We start from the raw sequence: 21,578 nt of genomic DNA, 5'->3' as shown, positions 1-21,578 counted from the left end.
TCCACTAACCATTGTTCCCCATTAACATGAAAACAATTTTCAACAACAAGTTAATAGACACCCAACAACATTCTAAGAACAACAGCGGGCGGAGAACATGCTACAAGCAGTTGGAGGGGACAAACGTAGGGGAAAAAATAATACTAATCACTCTGAAACACTACCCATGATGAAAAAAGCACAGTAGAAACAATTCGCTTCAAAATCGTGTGGGTTCCACCATGAAGAATACCTTTTAAGTTGAATCTGAACCCACTTTTCGTTTGTCAATTTCAAAACAAAAATACAAAAGAAAAAAAAATTATAAAAGCAAAAGTGAATGGGAAAAAAAAAATTCATTACTTTCACAAAATCTGTAGTTGACTCTTCAATTCACGCAACAGATCAACTTTGGATTGAAAAATAAATGTAAAATCTTAAAATAAAAAATCAGCCACTGTCAATGTGGTGGCCTAGATAGTGAAGAGCGCTCAAAATCAACTCTCTCACACATTTAATAAATCACTTATCTGAAAATGATTTAATCGAGTAATTGCCTTGATAAATCAATTCTCTCACACATTCATAATTTATGCAACTAATTTAAAGTAATTGCCTTGATCATATTAATTGAGTAATAGTAATGAAAATAAAAATAATTACCAGAACAAAAATTAAACTAGTAATACTTCATTCTATATATATATAGATAAAAGTTTAAAATAAAAATAATGAGGGGCTTTCATATATAAAAGTTTAAAATAAAAATAATGATAGTGAAGGGATTTCATGGCTTCGAATAGAACACCTTAAGGAAGCAATCGAACTCAAATATACAACCGAGAATAGAAAAACTAGACGACGATAGATACCTTTGATTTCAGATACACAACCAAAGAGAAGAGATGAGATGAGATGAGATGAGCCTAATAACCCTTAGCAATTGATTCGGCCTTCATCATGTGAGAGAGAGAGAGAGAGAGAGAGAGAGAGAGAGAGAGAGAGAGAGAGAGAGATTGACAGATTGAAACCCTTGCTATGTTTCCCTTCTGATTAGGTGAACTAGAAGGCAAAGAGTTATTTTGGGAAAAAAAATAATCTAACATTTTATTTTGGTGATTGGAGCCAAAAATTTTATTTTGGCGCTTATTTTTTTCGGTCATACCATTCACAACATAAAATGTGCGCCATAAAAAGTGCAATATTTTCAACGACTAACGTTTTGTACGTTGTGAAAAGTGCAATACTTTTAACGGCTGGCGTATGTGTGTCGTGTATAGTTGATGTACTAACGGCATGCCATAAGCATGTCATAGAAAGTTTTATTATTTACGACTAACATTGCAAGTCGTAAAAAAATCATTATTATTAGTATTCACCATCTACGCAATAGACACGCCGTGGTTAGAAAATTATTTACGACATGCAAAAAAAGCAAGTTGTAAAAGTAAGAATCTACGGCTTGCCTTTATTGTATGTCGTTGATGTGGTGCTGTAAAAAATCAATTTTGTTGTAGTGCAAGTTTGTTATTGGAGGTACAAGAGGCAAATCCTCGCGTCTCTTAGCTACCTCAAGTGTGGTTCCATCAACAACGAACATGGGTGTATCGTCAATGTTGGCCATTCAAATCCTTAAGAAAAGCTTGATCACCAAGGTTTTGTCTGCGATTCCCATAGATGATTCCAATTGTACAAGTATGAAAAATACCTTGCACGTGTACTCCTTGTGATCAAGTTAGAAATCCTCTAAATGATGGTGTTCCTCCTGCGAAACAACTTTGATGAAACAGCAGGTGTGTACCGAAAAAGCCCTCCGACGCTTAACTCAGTTCTCAAGCTCTATATGGGAAAAACTCCGTAAATTCTATAAACTAAAGATGCATTACCTCGTTCTAGGTTATCTCTGAACTTTTATATGTTTCGTGTGGTAGAATCCTAGTAGGACTCTAATTTCTCTTCGTAGAGTCCTATTAAGAGTCCATCTCTTATAGGATAAGGCCCGTCCTTTAACACCCTTATCACTAAAGTCCCAGTTAAACGACCTAACTCCCAGGCTAGCAATCGAGCTAAACAAGCCACTAGCCGGGTTGCATGTTAACTGTGCAGTCGCATAGGTTGAAACTAACTCTAAGTAAGAATGCCAAGCAAAACATTACAGCGTACTAACCTTGTTCGGCAAACCTTTGTCAAGCTAAACATACCAGTTAAAGACTTAACATGACCTTCCAACCCGGTCAATAACTTAGCATGCTTTTCTGCACGGTCAGCATCATACATCGTTTGTCCGCTAACACTTGAATGTCGTTTGCAAGGTCGACATCCAAATACCGTTTGCCTGGTCTAGCTTGATAAGCCTAGCAAAGCCCGTTTATAAGGTCTGTTTGCAAGGTCGCTAGAGTTAAGCTTAACAAAGTCCATTTGCAAGGTCGCTAAAGTCAAGTATCCGTTTGCAAGGTTGCTAGAGTCAAGCCTAATAAAGTCCGTTTGCAAGGTCGCTAGATTAGGCCTTGATGGGCTTTGTTGGCCTACCAGTTCGGTAGAAATGTCCCCCTCAACTGTTGAAACAAAAATATCATACGAGTTCATATAGAAATGTGTAATAATTTTTCAAATATCAAACTAAAAAATAATATTTCCAAAATAATATTTTTTAGGTACATCTAAATTATGTGTATTTAAAAAATAAAAAATTCTTTCAAAATATTAAAAAAATTATTAAAAACAAAAAATATAAAAAAAATATCAATTTTTTAAAAACTAAATTCAAAATATTATAACCAAATAAGATAACTAGTACAGTAAACAAAAATAAAATAAAATTCCGTGAGGAAAACGTTTTAACAAACGGAAGCGTAACGAAAAACAGCACAACAGACCCACCACCATTAATCTTTGATTGATTCATTGTATTTAGGACCTCTCAACAAGTTTTTGTTTTGGGGACTATGAAGGTTGAAACTAACTCTAAGTAAGAACGCCGAGCAAAACATTACGGCGTACGAAGGTTGAAACTAACTCTAAGTAAGAACGCCGAGTAAAACATTACGGTGTACTAACCTTGCTTGACAAACCTTTGTCAAGTTAAACATACTGGTCAAAGACTTAGCATGACCTTCCAACCCGGTCAAGAACTTAGCATGCTTTTCTGCATGGTCAACATCATACATCGTTTGTCCGGCTAACACTTGAATGTCGTTTGCAAGGTCGACATCCATGTATCGTTTGCCTGGTCTAACTTGATAAGCCTAGCAAAGTCCGTTTATAAGGTCCGTTTGCAAGGTCGCTAGAGTTAAGCTTAACAAAGTCCATTTGCAAGGTCGCTAAAGTCAAGTGTCCGTTTGCAAGGTTGCCAGAGTCAAGCCTAATAAAGTCCATTTGCAAGGTCGCCAATGTCAAGCCTAACAAAGTCTATTTGTAAGGTCGCCAAAGTCAAGCCTAATAAAGTCCGTTTGCAAGGTCGCTAGATCAGGCCTTGACGGGCTTTGCTGGCCTACCAGTTCGGTAGAAATGTCCCTCTCAACTGTTGAAACAAAAATATCATACGAGTTCATATAGAAATGTGTAATAATTTTTCAAATATCAAACTAAAAAATAATATTTCCAAATAATATTTTTTAGGTACATCTAAATTATGTGTATTTAAAAAATAAAAAATTCTTTCAAAATATTAAAAAAAATTATTAAAAACAAAAAATATATAAAAAAAAAATCAATTTTTTAAAAATTAAATTCAAAAAATTATAACCAAATAAGATAACTAGTACAGTAAATAAAAATAAAATAAAATTTCGTGAGGAAAACGTTTTAACAAACGAAAGCGTAACGAAAAACAACACAATAGACCCACTACCATTAATCTTTGATTGATTCATTGTATTTAGGACCTCTCAACAAGTTTTTGTTTCGAGGACTATGAAGGTTGAAACTAACTCTAAGTAAGAACTCTGAGCGAAAAATTACGGCGTACTAACCTTTCTCGGCAAACCTTTGTTAAGTTAAACATACCGGTCAAAGACTTAACATGACCTTCTAACCCGGTCAAGAACTTAGCATGCTTTTCTACACGGTCAACATCATACATCGTTTGTCCGGTTGACACTTGAATGTCGTTTGCAAGGTCGACATCCAAGTACCGTTTGCCTGGTCTAACTTGTTAAGCCTAGCAAAGTCCGTTTATAAAGTCTGTTTGCAAGGTCGCTAGAGTTAAGTCTAACAAAAATCCATTTGCAAGATCGCTAGAGTCAAGGGTCCGTTTGCAAGGTCGCTAGAGTCAAGACTAACAAAGTCCATTTGCAAGATCGCCATAGTCAAGCCTAATAAAGTCCGTTTGCAAGGTTGCCAGTGTCAAGCCTAACAAAGTCTGTTTACAAATTGCCAGAGTTAAACCTAATAAAGTCCGTTTGCAAGGTCGTCATATCAGGCCTTGATGGCTTTGCCCGGCCTACCAATTCAGTAGAAAATGTCCCTCTCAATTGTTGAAACAAAAATATCATATGAGTTCATAGGAAATGTGTGATAACTTTTTCAAATATTAAACTAAAAAAATAATAATTCCAAAATAATATTTTTTAGGTACATCTAAATTATGTGTATTTTGAAAAAAAATTCTTTCAAAATATTAAAAACAAAAAACTATAAAAAAAAAATCAATTTTTTAAAAACTAAATTCAAAAAATTATAACAAAATAAGATAACTACTACAATAAATAAAAATAAAATAAAATAAAATTCCATGAGGAAAACGTTTCAACCACCGGAAGCGTAACGGAAAACATCACAACAGACCCACCACCATTAATCTTTGATTGATTGATTGTATTTAGGACCTCTCAACAAGTTTTTGTTTCGGGGACAATGAAAGTTGAAAAAGGTTACTCCAGTGATGAATAATGATTGCTCTAATAAAAGCGTCCACTCCCAAACATGTCATTGTCCGTGACCGACACCACCCCAAAGCGCTCAAAACCCTCATAAACAATCACTCTCATCCATGTATTGTTCTGTGTTGTATATCCGTATTCTATTCTAAAACCACTTGATTCATCTCAATCGCACCTCTTGTAATGCTGAATTGCCAACCAGATCCGTACAATTAAACCCTAGGTTTGTCGCCGGACATGCACGGTCACAGTCGCCTCGGCCGCTCCTCGCCGCCGTCGTCGCCGCGGTTCCGCCACGCCCGCACCAAAAGTGTCGGCGGCGGCGGTGGTGTTGGTGTTGGTGGTACGAAGCTGCAGAATATTTTGGAACGGTTGTTGTATGTGCTTATATCGGCGATGTTTAGGCGGCGGGGTGTGCTATTGTTCGCGCCGTTGTTGTATATATCAGGAATGTTGTTGTATATGGGGACGTTAGGGTTTGATGTTGTTGTTGTTAGCAAGATTAGTGGTGGTAGTGTTGCTCCGCTGGGGTCTGTGTATCGGAGTCCTCAGGTTTTTGAGAAGCTCTGGCCATTCATGGAAGCTCAAAACAATGGAAGCTCCCCCAATGCGGTAAGCTTAAAAATTAAAATAAAGAAAATTGTTATTGATTTGTTTGATTGCATTTCAAAAAGTCATTATATGCAAAAATTCGGAATTTGAGAACCTAGAGAAAAAGACAATATGGAGTTCTTGTGTAGAATATGTACTGGATCGCGTTCAAGGGACAACGAGGCTGTTTATTGCAGCTTATGGAGTTACTTATAGTTTTTTGTTTTTCGGGAAATCTGTGTCTGAGTCTTTGGGGCAGCTTCTGCTTGTAGTTGTAGTTTATGAGATAGAAATAGTTTAAAAGAAGCTAAAAAAGGCTGACTCTTGGGAAGCAATGAAGACGTGCTTTTAGTTTTTGTTTTTTGATTATCAGCTTTTAGCTTGTTAGAACTTGCACCAAATAGACCCACTAACTTTTGGCAAATCTTATAAACTGTCACTATATATATCAAATAAAAACTGGTGTACCAATGCACGAGATATGGAAAGGCAATATGTAGGTAGCCTTACCCATTTATGTGCCTATTTACTTAATTTGAGTGAGACTCGTAATTGATAAATGAGATAAATTTTACTTTTCAATGTTTCATTTTCTTTAGTTGATTCCCTTCAACATTTTAGAACTCTTCTTGGGAATTTGTCTTAATACACTAGCATTTTCTGTCAGCATGTCCATCATATGAATGAAAAATTTTATTGCGATGTAATGAGTTAATGTGACTGACAAAAAATGCTCACATTGAAAATCCACAGTTAATGCATGCGTGGAATCCAAAGCTCCATCAAGGCTGGAAGCCTTGTGTCAATTATAGCATTTCTCAATCAGGTTTGAGTTTGTTGTACACCACTTATCTTTTAATTGATTAGCAGACAAGAGAATTTAAGACTGCATGCCTAGATCAGGCTCTACTGTGTTAATCTAAGCATATTACAGTTTTAGATATATTATCTAAGCATATTAGCATATTACATTGAGGTTGGAAGCATTGCATCAATCATAGAAGGATAGATTATAGAAATAGAAGTGCTTTATTCATGTGAGAGTTTTTTGTTCCTATCAAATTCCCCCAATTCATTTGCCACTTTTCTCTATGTAAGGTTTTGAAATTTAAACAGATATATCTTGATATTATTGATTGAGAATGATCACTACAGAAAATGGTATGAGATTGTTGGGATCTCAGCTGAAGATGTTTATCTACGATACAAGGTGTGGATGAGTGTGGGGTTTATGGGAATGGTGACTATACATGTAGTACGGCATTGGGTTAATAAAAACCAAGCCCAGTGAAAATTGATGTAGGCCTTCTTCTTTATCTTTTCTTCTTTGGGATTGGAGATCACTGATTTTATGCTGAACTGCTGAAGGAGATGGAGCCTCTCTATTTATAGGAAGGTTAGACCATGAGGCCCAATTGATGGCTTTTGTTGGCAGCAAAACTTTAGGAAACTTTTAAATGAAGATAGTTTCAATGATTTGATCAATCATGAACAATGGGATGACTCTACCTTTGAATAGAGAATGGTTCATAAAATCACTTTCAAAATTATATCATAGATCAAGTTAAGTGATAACCAAAGCAATGCTCTATCACATAGTAATTGGTAAATGGTTGCAGTTGCATGAGATGTAGGAAAAGTGAAAAAAACTTCTTTGGCCTTGTAAAATTTGGTTGCTTTAGAAAAGCATTGGACATGATATCCATGTATTTACGGGGAAAAGAAACTGAAGAAGAGGATAAAATTTATCTTTTAGACAGTTAGGCAAATTGCAGAAGAGGCTCACTTTTTAAGGCTCTCATAATTTTAGGAAGGATTCAATGGATCTTTCATTTGTAAAGCTTGTTCAAAGTTATTAATGGATGTATAATTTTCAGTAGAAGATTACCAACTTGCTATTTTGTTTGATTTTTCTTTTGTGCCATTCAAAGAATTTGATTGATATTTAATGACCAAAAATTATGTAAATATGAAAGAATTGTATTGTTTTAAAGCTGGTTTGTGGTCGATCTTTTTTTTCTTCTTTTAATATTGATAAGGTAGGATTTGAGTAGTTATTGGGAGTCCAATGGATTTCCCATGAGATGACCTAATTATATCTTCAATATGGCCTGGTACTGTATTGAACTATGTAATTTAAATTTTAAAACTGAAACCATACTCCTCGTATACAATTGAGTGAAGATATGTGCTTACCATATGAGAGGTTCTTTCCTCTGGATCAATTATACACAAATTAGTGTGTTTTCTCATGTAAGTTGTGGGTACTTGTACTGTTTAGTCACCAAATTTTCCAAAACCTAAAGTTACTAAGAAATGGGTCCAACAATGTATATCAAGCTATCCAACACCGTCCCTCATGTGCAACCCCGTCTTGCACGTGGAGAGACAAACAGAGAACCAAACAAAAAGAGAAGCAAACAACCAAACAACGAGGGAGAAACCAAACATGAACAAAATACTAAATGCCAACAGAGAAACTCGAACCCAGGACCTCTTTCAACTAGGGCTTTGATACCATGTTAAGTCACAAATTTTCCTAAAAGCCTAAGCTATTAGGAAATGGGCCCAACAATGTATATCAAGCTATCCAACATGTACCACACTTGCCTTTTTTTGATTTATCACTAAAGTCTTTTGTTGTTGATTAAAAAAAAAAAAAAAACATGTACCATCCTTGCCACTCAACAAGCCTTAGGGGTGCCATGTCATCACCATCTTGACATCACCTTCAAGTGGCAGTCTTTCTAAGCGAACTAATTGGGGGTCATATGCCTAGCCTCAATGGAGGCATATAAACCACCAAGTATGGATGTTTGGCCCACTAGAATGCTTGCTGCCCCAGTCGTGAAAGAGCCTGGGGCATGGCCTATTGAGAGTTCATCACCAACTCTCCTTTCTCTAAAATCTTTCCCTTTCTCTCTGTAGTTTCTTTCTCTTGTTTCTCTAGAATTTTTTATGTTGGAGCTCGAGCCACCAAAATCCATGGATTATTGTGGTTTCTCCAATGTCACTGAGAATTGACTTCTTAATTTGGCAGCAAACAAATATAGAAGGTGACTTGGGTCTTCTTTAGGGGTGTGAAAATGAGACACAACAAGGTGTGAGTGATAGGTGTTTAGGTGTATGTAATGAAGTGCAAAACAGTTTGTGTTTTGAGTGGTGACATGAGAGCTTTAAGTGTGGAAACAATTATGTCCTTGACTTGTCATTTGGGTCATGTCTTGTGTACTTACTATGTTGTGAAAGTTTTTTTGTACGAGTTTTTGTTCACAATATAATACAAGGCCTTTTTTTTTTTTTTTTTGATTTTTGTGTCCACTACTTTTCATTTTCAACATGGCCTATAGAACTCATCAGTTGAGCCAAGCTCATCAGTTCGGCAGTGCTATGGCTGAACAACCCCAGCTCGCTCAAGCAAGCCCCCTTCGACCATGTCCCTTCCTGCCTCGTTCTTGTAGGGTACATTAAGTGACTAGCATAATCGCTCTGTTAGCGTTCCTCTGCTCGGAAGAAACATAGTTTGGCCCTTGGCTTGCCTTGTCTCTCCTATGCATTTACCCCCTTTGCTGGGATCGTTATCATTACTAACATGGCTATCACTTGGCATCCTAGATTAGGAGCAAGGCCTAGACATCCACTGCTTGAGATCATTGGAGGTTAAGAATTAAGATCAAGGTCTCGTTAAGGTTACTTGGCTTGCTTCCCTTTGTTGATTAGCTCCTCCTTGACCAGTCGTAGAGAGAAGGGCGTTTGCCTAACACCTGACATCTTGAAAGATGTATAATATTTACCCCTTACGTTATGCCGTGATACACCCTCTGAAGGTATCATACTAAATTGTGCAACTGCTATGATATAGAATCTTAAGTTTGAATCCTCAAATGCAGTGATGGACTCAATACTTTTCTCTGCCGAACCAAGGAGAGCTGGCCACCTGTCTATTGGTGAGCTGGCTTGCAACGGCCTTGGAGCCTATATACGGGAGTATCCATACATGTAGAAAACAACAAGAACACTTTGGTTATCATCTTCTACAACGCTAGTGATTAAGGTATCTCACTGCCACCCTCTCTTCCTCTAAGGCTGCTTTGGTTCTCTCCTCTTTTGCCCCCCCGACAATTCATGACTATTGAAGTGCCCACCATCTTCCCAGAGGTTCACAACCGACCACCTCACTTCTAAATACCTACCTACCAAGTATGTTATTTTACCTTCAATCTTTTGAACACTGCTTTGAGTATGCATATAGTCCAATTAAAATAAATGTTCGTATTCAACAATGGTTGGTCTAACTCCAATTTTTATGATGATACTTGGGAAGATACAAGTTATAATTAATTTATTGGTGCTTGGTGTTTCACTAGATAGGCTTACCTTTCCAATTTCTTGTTTGTGTGCTACAATGTTTAGGAATTCTAATGCCAAGTTTTGCACGGAGCATCAATTTTCATTGTTTGGTTCTTGTAACTTGATGTTAAGAAATATTAATCTGAATAGTTTTATTTTGTTTGACTGTCTGTCAAGAAGACAAATTGGTCTTTATGTATTTTTTAATGCCTTTTGAAAGCTTTTGCGGAATTTTCCCCCCTCTTTTTACTGCACTGCTTTTTCTTTGGTTATTTTATTAATTGTTTGCCTTATGCTTCAAGGGTTCTCAGAATTGCCGAAGTCAAATGGTTTCCTTATAATTGAAGCGAATGGTGGTTTGAACCAACAACGGTTATCTGTATGTTTGACTCTCTCTCTCTCTCTCTCCCCCCCCCCCCCCCCCCCCCCCCCCTCCTTTTTAAAAAAATATTTGTTCTTCTGGCTTCATACCTAGGGAAGAGATTGCTTTACAGTAAGTGTACAGTGTGGGGCCAAGATTTTGCGTAAGTAGGAATAAATAAGTAAGAAAAGGTTGACCTAGTATATGAGGCTCCTGTTAAAGTGGGGAATGAGCTTTGGGAGGGCAATATGTAAGCAACCTCACTCTCATTTTTGGAGAGGTGGTTTCCATTACTTCAAAACCCTAGCTACTAGGATGCTAATGGCAAGCTGTTACCGCTGGGCCAAGCCACCCTTTTAAGTGGAATAATGATTGCATTTTTAATTTCGTAAGTTCACAAAGATTAAGTTCAAAACAATATGTTTTGATATTTCCTATAAAATAGACAAAATTACTGATGTTGAGAATAACAAGCAATACTTAGTAAAATATTATATCACTTTTATTATTTGTGCTTGATACCTGCCCTTTACTTCTCAAATCTAGGTCAGGCGTTTACCAATATGTCAAAGTATGGGTCACTTCCTCCCACTGAAGGCATGGTGGTTTGGATTTCATTTGCTGCTCGCTTCTTAAAATGATCCAAAGCTTCCAGTAAAAGTGCAAATTATTTGTATATGCTTAGTTATCAACTACACTAGCCTTGTATATGACCTAGAAGCTTATATGACCTAGAAGCTTGATATGCATACAAATTAATTGCTAATTTTTGTTCACACATTTTTGACGACTAAATGTTTGTAGAGTCAAATCGAGTTATGCTTGTCTCACTTTTTAACACTGAATATATGCATAGGTTAAATACACAATGCACCCCTACAGTTTACTTAAAATTCCAAATTGGTCGTCATTTTTCAATTGTAACAATTAACAATATACTTACAGTTAAGTTGCAATGTCAACATTTTGTGAATGACCGTTACATGGCCTGACAGCAAATGCTCATGTGGCATTTGTAGAGATCGCCACTTGGGCATTTTTCATTAGGCCATGTAATGGTGGCTCACGGAAGGGTAACATAAAAACTTGGTTGTACTTGTGGGGGTTAATTGTTAGAATTGAAAAATGAGGGACCAATGTGGGATTTAGGTGAAGTGCAAGGGTGTACTATATATTTAACCCTTATCTGCATAGTAAAAAATGTCCTTTGAGCCATTTTTGGATTTTATGGATAGTGTAATTTTTTTTTTTTTCAATTGTTTCTGATAGGTTCATGAGCTTCTCTTGTATATCTTGCTTGTACTTGGATCGCGTTTCCTTTGGTCTCTTTTAGTGAATCCTCTCTTCCTTATATAGAAAAGAGAAACTATTTATGTATATATATATATATATATTCTTCCAGTTCAGTATGACATTACACTGATTTCCATTTTTTGAAGACTTCTCTTGGTCAGTTTGAATTTTAAAGCTTCGGTAAATCAGTTTACTGGAGAATAGATTCCTAACTCCCTTGGAATTTTCTACTCTGTACTTGCCCTTTGAGATTTTAATTTTTCAATGATGGGGGTGGTCTTCTAAGGACTGGAACAATGATTGGGTATTTGGGCATCAATGATTATAATACATAACTATATTTTGTTTAATGCCTCCTTTTTTTATGCAGATATGTGATGCAGTAGCTGTGGCGGGACTTCTAAATGCAACCCTTGTTATTCCAATATTTCATTTAAATAGTGTTTGGCGAGATTCCAGGTGGCATTTGTGTGATCTTCAGTTTCTTTGTATAATTGTTGCATTTTTCTGAATAGTTTCAAAGTATTAAAATTTTAAGCTTTATGTGTTTCGTAGACTTTTGTTAACTTCATATCAATCAACTTGTTATCCCGGTGTCTGCTAACAATCCAACTGGCTTTTTCAACTGTAGCTTAGCTTGTCTGAAGTGGACTGCCCCTAAGGCTAAGACAATAATTATTTTTTTTCTGGAGTGTAATCTTGTTAAGGAACTAACTAAATGATTTCGTCTAGTAATTTGATCGACAAAATATGAGCAAACTCAACAACTTTTGCTTTGATAATTTTAGCTGGGACTGCAAATTAGCCAACTAGAGTTGTGCTTGGAGTGCTTAGGGTTGGCTTGTTAAATACAGATCATGTTTTGAGCTTGAGTTGAACGTCATCAGAGACGTTTAACGTAAAGTTTGGTGTGATTTGATAAAGCTATAACTTGGCTCATCAAACTTGGACTAATTGCATAAACATTGGATACCAATCTGTTTTCCATCTTGACTAGTGGAATCACAACCCATAATAAGTACTCCCTCCGTCCCAAAATAATGGTCCCTTTTGGGGAATCCAACTTGTTTTGGTAGTACAATTATTACACTTTAAAAAATTTGATTTTCCAAAATTACCCTTTGATAGTACATTTTTTTGGGAATATCAATGCCATAATTGTACTTTTTATGATGTTAATAAATTTAAAAGAAGGGCAAAATAGGAAATTTATATTATTTTTGTACTTGATTTTTGAAAAGGGGCTAATATTTTGGGATAATAAAAAATAGAATAGGGGACTAATATTTTGGAACGGAGGGAGTTGTAATAATCTAAAACAATACAAGTAAACTATCACTATAGCAAATAATAATTTAATCTAAACAAGTACAATAGAAATCAATTATCTGAACAAACTGAAATTATAATTTAAAACTTTTAAATTGATAAAATGAAATAATATTTAAAATTAGGGGTGGGCTTGGTTCGGTTTAAGAGGAAACCAAGGACCAAAGCACTACCTACTGTTCTATGAAATTTGGAATCAAACCATGCCATGAAAATCATTCACAATATGCTTACAAAATATTGCACACAACTTAATCAAACATCAAGTAATATGCCATCACTTTTCAAACAAGAATTGTTTAGATGATTGTTTCAAACTAGCTTATTGGTAGTCGACAACTAAATGAGATGAGGGAGTCAAACAATTAAGGCAAAGGGTTTTTATGAGATTTTAGAGTTAACAAGTATATATATTGGTATTAGTCAGGTACTTGAGTGTCTATGGTAAGTACAAAGTATATATAATATATGTAAATATCTAAATGATCTGATTTGGTTCCAAACCAGAACCATGGACTGAATCAAGAAGTACGGTTCACCTATATTAAGAATTAGGACCGAACTGTGCATTGAGAAAATTAATTCAGTTTGGATCGGATCAGTTTATGGTTTTTGTCTCTTTTTTTGGCTCAGCCCTATTTACAATGTACAAACTGGTACAAACTTGAAAACAATTTGAAATTGAATTAAATATACAAAGGAGAATTTGGGTGAGATAATTTGGGTTACAAAGGCCGAAGATTCACAAAGATTAAAGATTGTAATCTCTTCCTTTTGGACCTTTCTGAACTGAGGAGAAGTTATCCGCTTTAGAGGCTGGGGCAGATTTCAGTCCCTTTGAAGGGGGAAGTCACTGAAGCCCAAAGTGAAGAATATTGAACCAAGGCCCAATTACTGAAAATTTCTGATTGGCAATGAGAGTGATTAATTTTAACATGAGAAATATAAAAAAATCCCAGCAGTAAATAGAAACTCGTAAAAATATGTTTTTGATCTGCTTGCTAGCCTCTCCATTTTTTAAACGCCTGGTTATAGTAGAAAAGATGTTCTGTTGGTATCACATCATTTAACCATAATGTTTGTTTGCCTGATTTTATTTATCGTTCTTAATAGATTAACTCCATTACCTTATGTTTCAATGAGTAGACCTGTATATCTTTTCCCTTCTTCTTCTAGCTGTGAGAAATCAGAAACCATTAAGCAAAATTTCCTATCTTTTCAAATTGTTGTTGCAGCAAGTTTGGGGACATATTTGATGAGGAATTCTTTATATATGCGCTAAGAAATCATGTGAATGTGGTTAGAGGGCTCCCAGAAGATATACTACAAAGCTTTGACAATAATATAAGCAGCATCGTGAACTTGAGAGTAAAGGGTTGGTCAAGTCCAACCTACTATCTTCAAAAGGTCCTTCCAAAGCTGCTGGAGATGAGGTATGTTGTGCCTTTATTACCGGGATCTGGCTTCTCATTTCCTGCATAACCAAAATAAATAAATAAAGAAAAATTTACTCATCTCGATTTCAAATTATGGTTTGGGCAGAATATTCTGTTGAAATTCGATTCACATTTCAATGGATGGAAATATTAGACATGTGAAATTTGATTCACATCAAGTCAAAAAACATATATGAGGCACAGATTCTCTGTTTTGGTCAAAAAAATATTGTATACTATCACATAATATGGTCTGTATGTAGTGGTCAAACACAGAATTGGAGAATTGCAGTGAATGTTCACTTGGACTTCCACTAGTATTCTTGTGGTCAGCTAATACAATTATGGGGTCCTCTTTTGATGGATTAGAATCATATTGATCTTGTTCTATATGATATATGTTATTTTCATAATTTCAGATTCTTTTCTTGCCAAAGAAAATTTAAATATGGAATAATGAAATGTGACTAATATAAGATTGTTAATTTATTTAGTTGAGTTTATTTTTCTCTTTTTTGAGTTATTTTAATTGATTTTAGTAAGTGTCATGCTAACAACAGCCCACGGGGTTGTTAGGGTGGAAAAAATCACATTTTTTCAAACATTTTTACATATTTCTGTACACTTTTTACAAGCACGTCGAGGCTAATGACCATCCCTTGGACGGTCATTAGCATCTGCCTACCATGTTATGGGTTCAAAACTGGTTTAGGGGTTGCCATCCTTCTCCCATGACAGTTTTGGGGAGTTGGTTGATTAGAACCAGGGAACTCGGAGGAGGAGAAGAAGGCAAAGGAACAAAATCTACTGAGAAAGAGGAAAACAGAGGTATACCAAAGTCTCAATTATCAATTATGCGAAAAACATAGGAATTCTGTACATTCTGTCCTTGTATGTATAGTCAGTCTAATAAGGAAACAAAAATAAAATCAAAGAAAATCCTATTAGAACTATAATCCCTAAATAAACTAAAATTTCTACGTTCTCCTATTTACCTTTTGTCCAATGCCATGTCAACCCCCGTCAGTGGTACATTGTACCAGAGAAGTCAATTGCTTAAGGGGTTCCTTTCAGTATTTATTGCCATTTTTTCTCGAACTGTTTAATAGCAGACATACCTGTGAAGCATTTCAAATTGCGTATATGTTTTTATCATTTTAGAAGTGATGTGTATATCTTAAAATGGTAGTAGTGGCCATGCTTTTTGTCACATTATCAGTTCACTGAGTCATATTCTTAAGTGTTATGCTTGCATTGCATTACCTTCTTTCATGCAATCATGGACCACTGAAACATTTTGTGTAACAACTACAGTCGTTTCATAAATCATGCTGCAGGGCTGTTCGGATTGCACCTTTCTCTAACAGATTGGCCCACGCTGTTCCTTCAAACATTCAAGGGCTTAGATGCTTGGCCAATTTTGAAGCACTTAGGTTTTCAGAGCCCATACGAATTCTTGCGGCGAAGATGGTTGACCGAATGCTTCATAATAACTCCAAGAGTGGGGGAAAGTACATTTCAGTGCATCTCCGGTTTGAAGAGGTGGTGTTCTTTCTTTCTTAAAATTAAGAATATAGAAGTCTGAATTTTGTTTTGCAAGTATGTACTACATCATTATTAAGTGTAAAACCTTCTCTTATTAAAGGATATGGTGGCGTTTTCATGCTGTGAATATGATGGTGGCAAGGAAGAAAAGCTTGAAATGGATATTGCTCGTGAAAGAAGTTGGAGAGGAAAATTCCGTAGGAGGGGTCGAATAATAAGGCCCGGTGCAATTCGGATGGATGGTAAATGCCCATTGACTCCGTTGGAGGTATGTAACTATATAATTTTATGATTATCCCAGTATCTTAGTTCAAGTGCTCCAATTAGTTAATGTGGTTGCTTTGGTTGGAGTGGAATCATTTTCCAGGGTGTGTCTCGAATTGGTCTCTGTCATGGTTAGAGAATAGGTTTCTTCAAGTTCTGTATGGCTGGGTGTCTGGGCATGTGGATCCAGATTTGTTTACTTTTTTAGACTTTATAGATGATGTGATTGGCTAGTTTTTGTATCCTTAGCATCTCTTTGATGCTCTTTGTTTTTAATAAAATTTATTTATAAGTGTTGTTTATTTATGTATTTTAACTTTTGGTTTTGCTCTGTCCTAGCCAAGGGTTGGAGGTGAACTCTGGTTTATTTGTCTAGTTTTGATTACCTTATGAGCCATTCATGCATCAGTGTGCCAATTAAAATAAGCTTTTTAGGATTTCAAATTAAAAGCGGGGCTAATAGTTTCAGATATTTTGGACTATGAGTATTTATGATAAACAAGGTAACCCCAATTGATTCAATTATTTCAATTCCTTGAATTATGAAAGTCAGTTGAAGGTACAGATCATTGAGTATTGCATTGAGAGGAGTCTTTGTTTTATTTGTGGTTGTTCATATTCTGGTAGAAATGCACCTTAAAGGACCAGCTAACTTTATATAAGCAAGCACATGGTGAAAGGCTGCAGATGTGAATAAAATCTTGATAGTCATGGGTGTCTCTATGCCGCCAACTCATCCTTGAAGACACTAGAGGCAATGTAAAACATTTAGACAACTAGGCTGGAATATTTTAGCCTCCTACATATTGCACTAAGGTTTTCTTTTGCCTCCTCAGTTCCTATTTTCTTCTATTTTTTTCCCTTACCTGCTATATCTAGGAGAAATCAAAGATATTTTGGTACTTAGTTGGGTTTCAATCTACCCTATGCTAAAGAAATTGGATACTGCTAAAGAATAAATATCTTTGTTATTGCTGTTAATGCAGAAGTAAAATTCTGATCACTTTGGGAGGTGGTGCCCTTGTGTGTCGTGGTGTATTTGGCTGGGTCATTTGAGGGTTTAGTGATTCTGATCCATTGTTTAAACATTAGAGCATTTTGGATGATGTGCCTACAGATTCACGGGGTCGGGGTTTGTGGCACCTTCTTTATATGTGTATATATATATATTAAAAAAAAAAAAAAAGACTGCTTTGATTTGTTTTGTCTTGATCAATTTTGTTTCAAGGATAATGTGAACTTTGTTTCAAGGAGAATGTGAACTTTGGGCCGTGTTTGGTAAGACTTTCCAAAACTAATTCTACCCTTCCCTTACATTCTAATCCTATGTTCGGTAAGAGTTTTCAAATCATGATTCCAAATCAATGTCAAAACACATTTAGAAAACATGTTTGGTAAACCAGACAGTTTTTGCATATTTGATCTACCCGGTCGTCCGGAATAGTACTCTCTCTCTCTCTCTCTCTTTATTTTTTATTTATTTTATTTTTTTTGCGCAATTGCCAATCGCCATCTGTTATTTGGAGAAAAAAAAATTATATTTGTTTTTGATATTTTTTAAATATAGAAATTATTTCTTTAGACCAAAACGACAAACTATTTTTTTGAATTGAATTTTGAAAAGAGTTTGATTATGAGTTTTGAATAGAATTTTCAATAGAGTTTTGAGTTATGTGTTTGGTTATGAGTTATTAGTTTTTCAATTAAGTTTTGAATTTTTTTTTTCAAAACTCATAACCAAACAACTTTTCTTATTTCATATGTCACATCAAAAATTCAAAACTCAATTCAAAACTATTTTCAAAAATCATAACTAAACAAATTTTCTCTTTTCAAATTATAATTTCAAAACTCGCAAACTCAAAATACAACTCTATTCTCAAATCATAGTTCTAAAACTTTACCAAACACTACCTTGGTTTTCCACCCATATTTCTTTGTGATGGAAAACTGATTTATTTTTAATTTCTTTCAAAACCCATGTTTTGTTGTATTTTACTGGAGTTGGAAGCATTTATTGGAGTTTGATCACAAATCCATGTTCATGGAAAAGGCTTTTAGGGGTATTATATATGCTCTATATTTGAATTGAAATACGCTGATAAAGAAAAACCTAGAAGATTGGGAACGCATCTGTGCAATGATGAAGATAATTATAGATTGAGACAGAAGCCTCCTCAATTAATATTTAGAGTTTTTAGTCGACTTCATTTTTGTTTTTGGTAAACTTCGTGTTGCTATGATTTGCATTAAAGAAAAAAAAGAAAAATGAAAAAAAGCAACTTATGATTTCATCTAATAGTTATTATGTGATACTTGCAAATATAATGTTCATTAAGGCCATGTTTGGTTTGCTTTTGAGAAACAAATTTTGGAGAAAATTTTCTAAAATTTTATTTGGTTCAATGATTTTGGAATTTTTTTTTCCAAAATCACTCTCTATCTCCTACACATCAATCAATTACTTTTTCTCTCTCCACTCTCTTTCTCGAAAAATGAAAAAAAGCAACTTATGATTTCATCTAATAGTTATTATGTGATACTTGCAAATATAATGTTCATTAAGGCCATGTTTGGTTTGCTTTTGAGAAACAAATTTTAGAGAAAATTTTCTAAAATTTTATTTGGTTCAATGATTTTGGAATTTTTTTTTTCCAAAATCACTCTCTATCTCCTACACATCAATCAATTACTTTTTCTCTCTCCTCTCTCTTTCTCAATCATTTTTTCTCTCTCACACATCTATTCAACTACAAAAAAATATCAAATCATCCCAAACTCTCACACTCCAAAACTATTTCCAAAATATACAACCAAACAAACTAAAAAAATTTCTATACTCTTTCCCCAAGATTTTTTTTGAAAATTTATCTCCCAAAACCAAACTGAACACACCCTAAGTGTTTTTTGGTCAAATGTATAGATATGTAAGCTAATATTTTTTGAAAGTATTTTGCAATTTCTTTTTACACAGATTATTTTTTAGAATTCCGTTACATGGTAAAAATATTGTGCAGTTTGATAATTATAAAGCACCAAGTGGACTATTACTAGCTACTTGGGTTTAACTTTTAAGTTTTTGGGTCAGATCCACTCCATTCAAGTTGCTGGGCCAGTAGGCTACTTGGGGCGAGGTTGTCTTTTTTATGGACTTCAACTCTTTCTCTTTATCTCTCTCTCTTTTTTTTTTTGTAGCAACTCTTTTAATTTTTTGAACTTTAATGTCTTGATTGAGTGCATCTAGTTAGAGTTTGATGGTCCTTAAATCAAGTTTTTTTGGTTTTGTAGGTGGGAATGATGCTTAGGGGCATGGGTTTTGATAATAATACCGCTGTTTATGTTGCTTCGGGAAAAATTTATAAAGCTGAGAAGTATATGGCCCCACTTAAACTAATCTTTCCACGTTTAGAAACGAAGGATACGTTAGCTTCCCCAGACGAACTTGCTCCATTCCAGGTATTATGCTGGTCTTGTATGTGTTCTTAATGCAATTTTTGTATTTTTCAATCAGAAAAGGTAAGCCTTTGCAATAACCTCTCTGATGTAGGGGCACTCGTCTAGGTTGGCTGCTCTTGATTATACAGTTTGCCTTCACAGTGAAGTCTTTGTCACAACTCAAGGTGGGAATTTCCCCCACTTCTTGATGGGTCACAGGCGCTACTTATATGGAGGGCATGCCAAGACAATCAACCCTGACAAGAGAAAACTAGCACTATTATTTGATAGCCCCAATATCAGGTGATCTTCAGTATAGCTCTCCATCCAACTAACTTTTTTTACTGGACCTTTAATGCACTTATCTATGTGCGGGAACACAAGCTGTTAGCTCTTCATTAATTTCTTATTTGAATTCCATGGTTCTATTGAAGAATAAGTTGATCATGGATATTGTATGTTTTTCTGTTCTCTTACTACCTTTGGAACAATTTGAGTTGGATACACAATATATGCTCCCTGGAGAACTAATGTTATTCTTTGAGTACAATATTACATCTTGTTTTACAGAGTGTTATAAATAGAGGTGTGCGATGAGTCCTTTTGACATCCAAATGCCTAAAAAATTGATTGGAAAGTCTAGATTTATAGCATCATGTTTTTTGGCTATATATATACATGTATATACATATGAATGCAAAAGAAGAAAATATAGTGATTCTTATGATTAATAAGTATCACTTGTGATCCAACTATTAGGAAATAGGTGAGATGTACTTACATAATAAAAAAAATTATGTATGCTTGTATCTGAACAGCAAGCTAAAGTTTCTCTCCATATATATTAAACATATTCTGTGGTTGTAGATAACAATTTTGTGGGTCTGTATAGTTACTTTCAATATGTAGTATTCAAATGGCTGAGAGTTTGTCTGATAAAGTTGGAGATATTCAAGAAAGTTTGCAGTTAATTTGATTGTGGAGGAAGCACTGTCATCATTTTATCTTGAACAAAATTTAAATCAGGCATTTCGTCTGTAGTTTCACCATGAGGCATGGCATGGATTTAGGTGCCATTTGCCTGTTGCAATGTTTGCCTATAAGATGAAGACTGCCTTTTGAGAGTGTAAAACATTGCTGTTTTTGCTTTTATCTGCAAACTTGTCTTTCTGTTTTCTTGCATTGATAGCTTTGCAACCGACGCTTCATTCTGCCTACTCTTTGTGGATGTTTTGATGATTGATCCGATTGAATCTAAGATAGGAATAGTTGGTTTTGGATATTTTTTGTTAACCATTTCATATATTTCACTTGCCTGCCAAAGAAAAAAAAAGAATATATATATATATATATATTTTTTTTGTTTGTGTCAGAGATATGCAAATAAAAACTAACACCAATTTCATTTTTATATGTTTGACAGATGGGTGAGCTTTAAACGCCAATTGCAAGATATGCTTTATCACAGTGATGTAAAGGGAAGTGAATTGAGAAAGCCCAGTGGCTCACTCTACACATATCCATTGCCGGATTGCATGTGTAAGCAGCAGGCAGATGTCGCAAAGGAGGAAATTGGTAACACAGCAAAATAAACTTTGATCTTGGATTGTATATATAATGTTGTCTGCAAGTGTTCGGAGTTTTTATACTAAGCATATATATATGTATGTGTATATATATATATATATATGAGTTTTTAACATCCATTCTTTTCATTTGTATTGAGGGGAGAAATTCCAAGGTTTTGATTCTTTCATATTCATTGACTCAGCTGTAGTTTTTATAGTGTGATACTCAAAATTCATTGTATATGACACAGTGGTTGTGCATAAGAGATTATTATTTGTTTATTTTGTTGAGGAAATAGGAATATGATATAAAACATTAGTGTTTATTGGTTTTTACAGATTTAGCCAACACGTAGGCTGGCTTAATATAGACTGGAATACTTTAGAAATACAGAGACACTAAACTTCTAATAGATTTAGTATCCTTAATAATTGTAGCCATGTTCCACTCGGGATCACATCTGCCATTCAAAATATTGATCAAAACTTGGCAGTCTTGAGTATTGATACTCTGGTAAAGCTCCACCCCATTGCCCATTGCCGCGCA

General features: G+C 35.0%; 1 protein-coding gene across 2 annotated transcripts; it reads left to right on the top strand.

Moving 5' to 3' along the window:
- The first annotated feature begins 4,693 nt into the window (after positions 1 to 4,693).
- On the top strand, positions 4,694 to 21,313 carry LOC114317317 (O-fucosyltransferase family protein). 2 transcript variants are annotated; one of them, XM_028264023.2, is made up of 10 exons: positions 4,694 to 5,471; positions 6,204 to 6,276; positions 10,103 to 10,179; positions 11,825 to 11,913; positions 14,019 to 14,216; positions 15,557 to 15,761; positions 15,865 to 16,032; positions 19,317 to 19,484; positions 19,576 to 19,766; positions 20,887 to 21,313. In XM_028264023.2, the coding sequence occupies exons 1-10, from the start codon at positions 5,097 to 5,099 to the stop codon at positions 21,053 to 21,055; spliced, it is 1,713 nt and encodes a 570-aa protein (XP_028119824.2). In that variant the 5' UTR covers positions 4,694 to 5,096; the 3' UTR covers positions 21,056 to 21,313. The 2 variants fall into 2 exon arrangements, with proteins under 2 accessions (XP_028119824.2, XP_028119825.2); XM_028264024.2 differs by having other exon boundaries at positions 4,699 to 5,471; positions 10,112 to 10,179.
- Positions 21,314 to 21,578: the final 265 nt, after the last annotated feature.

Source organism: Camellia sinensis, chromosome 3 (genome assembly GCF_055761805.1).
Source record: "Camellia sinensis isolate YWXY chromosome 3, ASM5576180v1, whole genome shotgun sequence".
Taxonomy (NCBI): domain Eukaryota; kingdom Viridiplantae; phylum Streptophyta; class Magnoliopsida; order Ericales; family Theaceae; genus Camellia; species Camellia sinensis.
This window is presented reverse-complemented; position numbering and strand designations above follow the sequence as displayed.